Genomic DNA, 6,000 nt, shown 5'->3' with positions numbered 1-6,000 from the left:
TTTACAAAGCAGTATCAATTATTTCCAGTGTCATTTATCTCAACATGAATACGAAAAGCAGGTCTTTACTTTTCATAACCAGTAGCTATGCTGTATTTAAATATATTTTTATGTATTTATCGTTGTTTTTCTTCACTTTGAATCATTTTTCTCTTATTTTATGTTATTTCTGTTAATTTTGTTTATTATTGTTTAATTATTTACCGTCTCTTTAAGTTTGTATGGTTCCTTGTGCTTTGTGGGTAGTTTCCTAAGAGACAGGACCACTCTGATGTCATAGCTGCTGGGTCCTCCTTCTGACTTTATATTCCAACCAGAAGCAAGATTCAGCAGCCAAGCATTTTGTTCTGTGGGATAATGAGTATTGTGTTGGATTTTCTGGTAATTGTTTCTCTTGTTTTGTCTAAGGCTTCTGGTTCTGGATTATGCATTGAGACTTTGCTTATTTGGGATTGCCTTTGAGATGGCTCCTTTTTGCCTATTTTTCTATTAATAAATGCTTCTTTTTATAAAATTCATTTTGAAGATGACCTTTCTACTTATGGGGCTTTTTGATATATTTTTAGAACTTTCAAGTTTCTATTTGAAAGCTTCAATCCTTTTTGGGCCTGCTAGGCCTGAGGGAGGCCAGTTGGAGCTAGAATAAAGTCCCAATAGGGTGAGGCCTGTCAACCAGGCTTGGCCAGTAAAGCTGATTAGTGAAGCCTTTTGGAGGCCTAAAAACCCTGATTTTCCATGTTTGTGTCTTCACTTCACAACAGCACCTGTGATGCTATTTGTGTGATGTAGGAAATCAAGTTTTCAGTAGGCAACATATAGTTAATTCACATTTTTGCTGCAGTTACACCCGACTGCACATGGATAATTTAACCTTGAATAATCAACAGTTCTCTTTTCTCCAGCACTTTGACTTTGGCTTCAGGGAACTCAGCTTTTTGGCTTTTGCCTCAGAGCCACTGCCTTAGTATTGTTAATTGAATGCTATATTTTCTCCTTATTCATCTGACTACAAGTATCATCTGCTGTGGTCTGTCTTTACTGTTGCCCAATTTGTTTATAGCACATATATCATGAAATATGATGCTCGCTAATTTTCCAATCTCTCTCAGATCACACACTTTCTAAAGGTGTTGCTTAAGTGAATAGATATTTTGCTGTGAGATGTGCTACTTAATGATTGTTTTACATGTGGATGTCTACTACAGATATCTTGCTTTGCAGATATTGCATTTGTGAATGGCTTGAGGACCATCAACTCAATTTATTTTTGGCTACTTTATCTTCAATCTACAGTTTTAAGTGACTACAATGTGGGTATGAGGGTATATGTATTTATTTTGGCTTTTCTTTAGTGTTTGCTTTTTTCAGAAAGAAGAAACAGGTTTCCTCTGTAGGCCATTAGTGAACTACCTGTAATTTCTAGCCAATTAACTGATCCTGGCAGCTGTAGACTCATTGAATTAAACTTTACATACTTGAGATGCTGTAGCTCTAGTTAAATAAAATATCTCAAGTTATCAGGGAGAAGTACATCATGATAACCTTCTGCCTTCTTAGTTAAGTCCTGAGTGAAGCAGCATCACTCTGTTTATAAGATTAAACAGATGATACAAAACAAATTGTATTCTTTAAAAATACAGTCAAATGCCTTTAGGAGACACTATTCTACATATTACTTTTTTACAGGGGTTCCTCCATTCCTTTGTCTCTTTGACACCAAAATTAACAAATCAGGCTTTAGCAGAATGTTATGCTACTTTATTAATAAAAGTACTAACCTAATTCTCATTTAAATAGATGGAGTGGCCTTTCAGGCATGATCACCAACATCTAAATTCTGTCTACAGTTCCTTGTTCATTACAAAAATAATGACTGTCCATGTAGTTTATTCACATTAATTTTTTAAACAAAAATATGCCTAGATTTAAATATCTATATCTCTTCAGTTTTTCCTAAAATCTTTTTAAACTCTGTAACATACCCAATACCATCTATCAAAATGAAATAACATTCTCAAACCTATTCAGTGTCACAGGTTATTTGATCTAGAATGTTGGTATTTTTCTTTCTATATTTTATTGATGGAAAGCAAATATATTAAGTTATCTACCTTCTTCTTCTTCTTTTGGCTGCTCCCGTTAGGGGTTGCCACAGCGAATCATCTTCTTCCATATCTTTCTGTCCTCTGCATCTTGTTCTGTTACACCCATCACCTGCATGTCCTCTCTCACCACATCCATAAACCTTCTCTTAGGCCTTCCTTTTTATTTTTCTTGGCAGCTCTATCCTTAGCATCCTTCTCCCAATACACTGAGCCTCTCTTTTCTGTACATGTCCAAACCAATGCAATGTCGCCTCTCTGACTTTGTTTCCCAACCGTCAAACTTGAGCTGACCCTCTAATGTACTCATTTCTAATCCTATCCATTCTCGTCACACCCAATGCAAATCTTAGCATCTTTAACTCTGCCACCTCCAGCTCTGTCTCCTGCTTTCTGATTAGTGCCACTGTCTCCAACCCATATAACATAGCCAGTCTCACTACTGTCCTGTAGACCTTCCCTTTCACTCTTGCTGATACCCGTCTGTCACAAATTACTCCTGACACTCTTCTCCACCCATTCCATCCTGCCTGCACTCTGTTTTTCACCTCTCTTCCACAATCACCATTACTCTGTACTGTTGATCCCAAGTATTTAAACTCATCCACCTTCGCCAACTCTACTCCCTGCATCCTCACCATTCCACTGTCCTCCCTCTCATTTACACACATGTATTCTGTGTTGTTCCTACTGACCTTCATTCCTCTCCTCTCTAGAGCATATCTCCACCTCTCCAGGGTCTCCTCAACCTGCTCCTTACTATAGCTACAGATCTTAATGTCATCAGCAAACATCATAGTCCATGGGGACTCCTGTCTAGTCTCGCCCGTCAACCTGTCCATCACTATTGCAAATAAGAAAAGGCTCAGAGCCGATCCCTAATGTAATCCCACCTCCACCTTGAATGCATCCATCACTCCTACCACAGACCTCACCACTGTCACATTTAATCAAATTCAGGGTTTTGGGGACATAGTTGGAACAAATCACTGCAACATCAGTTGAAATGCAAAAAGGACACAAGCGCCTCACAAAGCACACTCACACACAGAACAACACTAAGGGACCACTTTATAAATGTTTATCACACATATTAAATTATATAATATTTTAAAATTGGCAAAAATTTGATGGACATAACTTATATGAGATTCCATTTTCTATAAATTGAGTATTAGTAAATATAACTTTTTTCTTACTTGCATTGATGTTGTTATGTGCTTGCAAAACGTAACATATATATATATGTGTCCTCTGATTCTGTTCAACAATATTTGTGGGATAAGTCTGGAATATCAAATCTTATATGCTTGTACTACTTGACTTCTGTGCATTTTGATACAATAAGGAAATCTACTGAAACCTTTACTATATTATATCACTACTTTTCATTTATGCACATGAATGCATTGGATTGCATAAAACATAGAAAACTCCCAAATAATTTATGATTAATTAACATTTTTAATGCTGCATTATTCTGTTGCAAAAATGCTCAAAAGGCAATCCGAAGCTCAGTAATTAAAATTCTTTACCTATTTATTTCGGCCAAAATATGTATGATGTATTTAAAACTGCATGATTCAAATATTTCTAATGAATTTTCAAAGAAATAAATAAAAAATGGTAACACATATAACTTGTAGCAACCCTCATTTCTTGATTGCAAAAGTTTTATTTGTACAATAGAGAGAAGCTTACAAATGCTAAAACGATCGATTGCTAAACAGTCTACTATCAGTTTATAATATAAGAAATATATAGTTACATTAAAATTCGGCTTTTGGGTGGGGGGCATGGGGGCTCTGTGGATTAGGTAACACAACACTGCGACCAAAACATCACTCGGTGGCCGCTGCATAACTAACGGTAACATCGCGAGCAGTGCCGTGAGACTCCACATCGCCGCACGAGCAGCCGTCGGGATAATGAAAAAAGACCAGCCCACGTATTTCGATGATTGGTTCATACGAGGCCGGCGACCGGTTGTGCGAACTCTGATTTGTAAAGCCGACTATCTGTCTCTCTGTCCATCGTCTCTGCTGCCGCCTTCAACCACAAGCCACTAGTGATGGATGGGGCGTGTGTAAGCAGCTCACAGTTCTTCGAGGTTACGTATACTTAGTGATGCGCACCCATCGAAATAAGCGTTAAGTACTGCAACAGACGTTAAAAGAGAAAAATATCGTAACATTTTAAAAAATGCATTGAGTGTAGCACACGTTGTTCTTGGTTGTTTTTTTCGCATACTTTCAGCACGCAGCGGGCTGCTCTTCTCTCTTTGCTTGGGACACCGTTGCTGCTTTGCGGTTTTGGGGTCACTTTGTGGCCCCTCCCTGCACCTAGAACGGCACTCCTGTCTGTCTCAGTCTCTTAAATGTCTGCTGATATTTCAGGGCCATAACTGCTTGACCCAATCATGTTTATTTTATAAAGATGGCGGTGTGGGAAACCCTGTAAACTAAATGACTGTCAGAAATATCGCCTCCATTTGTAATATGGTAAGTAAATGCGAAGGGCATTCGAAGGGAGCGTGTATTGGGATGGGGAGTTAACACTATAGCGTGAAACAGTAGCCGTTCTCTAAGACTTGATGGTGCACCTGCCAGGTTTGGGACGGTGAAGTGTTATAGGTAAGCAAACAAAACAACAATCGCTAACTGTATTTCCCCAATAAGTATTTCATAGTACTTGATATAAAGAAAGTGAAGCACTCGTTTGCTGTATCTACAGAAGTTGTACCAGTAATCGCTAAAATATGAAAGCTGAGCATAGTGATGTTTTGGACTCCTGTAACTTTACAGTTGTGCATGTAGAGTGTGTAATGTGAGACGTGCCAGACCTCTACCAATGATTAGATGGAAGTCAAACTACTCAAAGTCCCCTTCATCATTTTAGACGAGGGACAAAGAAAAGTATAGTATATGTATGTGTGTTTGTTTAATATATATATATATATAATTTTTTTTCCAATAGTCAGAATAAGTGAATGTATTTCTTATGGTTAGTTATCAGTTTGTACTTGATTTGCATATTTCTGCCTACTTACAATTCATTATTTTCATTTTAAGTAATTTTTGTAAATGTTAGCTGTTAATCAAAGAGAATGGGGAATGTAATGTTAATTCTTTGATAAGTATTCATAACCTTGTTTATGGTCACATAGAAAGTACTGTTTTACTATTCAGGATGTTTTGGAATTTTGTTCCCTTGATAATGGAAGGGGATCAATCACATTTTTGTTTTTTATAGAGACTTTCACAGCCAACACATTAAAAAGGCACAATACAAAAAAAATCAACATAAGAAGTACTTGAAATATTGACCACTGAGAGTCATATTTTGGGATTTTTTTTTCTTTGCCTAGCTGCTCCTTTTAGGTTAATTTGTTATGAGTATCCCAATTAGGAGAGGGTCGCTTCAGACAAGATAGCTTGGATCCTTGAGGCACAAGAGCTCTTCATGTCAAGGCTGGATTGTTGCAGGAAAAGTGTGACTGGCTTCCTATATGTAAGCTGCCATAAGCGGAGGAGTACAAGCACTGTTAGGTTTTGTTCACGAAGGAGGGCAGAGGTGATCATAAGACTTACAGATCAATGCACTGGAAGCAGTTTTGTGTAGAATTTACTTGACCTTTGTGATGCAGCATGAGACATGTTGATAAGTTTACAGTCCCATTATTAGCTATGGTCATACAAGTCTGTACAGTAACCAAAAGAATGAGATGGCAAGTTTAAGCAGCCAAAGTAAGGTTCTTGCACAGGTTTGCCGGGCATATTTTCTGGTAATAGGGAAAATGGCTTAACAATATGAAAGAATATTGGGATATCAATACTGTTTCTCTGGATTGAGAGGGGCATATTCAAGTTGGTTTACAAGAATGCATGTAGTTAGACTG

General features: G+C 37.5%; 1 protein-coding gene across 2 annotated transcripts in view; it reads left to right on the top strand.

Moving 5' to 3' along the window:
- Positions 1-333: 333 nt before the first annotated feature.
- The window catches only part of usp46 (ubiquitin specific peptidase 46), a 79,417-nt gene continuing 73,750 nt past the window's right edge, over positions 334-6,000 (top strand). Inside the window, exon 1 of one of the 2 annotated variants that reach the window (XM_039751191.1) lies at positions 334-381. In XM_039751191.1, the coding sequence (XP_039607125.1) occupies positions 358-381 (24 nt within the window). In that variant the 5' untranslated portion in view covers positions 334-357. Of the gene's footprint in view, positions 382-4,127; positions 4,604-6,000 lie in introns of those variants that run through there. The other variant, XM_039751190.1, reaches the window with a different exon arrangement.

The sequence above is a fragment of the Polypterus senegalus genome, chromosome 4, assembly GCF_016835505.1.
Source record: "Polypterus senegalus isolate Bchr_013 chromosome 4, ASM1683550v1, whole genome shotgun sequence".
Taxonomy (NCBI): domain Eukaryota; kingdom Metazoa; phylum Chordata; class Cladistia; order Polypteriformes; family Polypteridae; genus Polypterus; species Polypterus senegalus.
The sequence above is the reverse complement of the archived record's forward strand: the minus strand, read 5'-3'. Positions and strand labels throughout refer to the sequence as shown.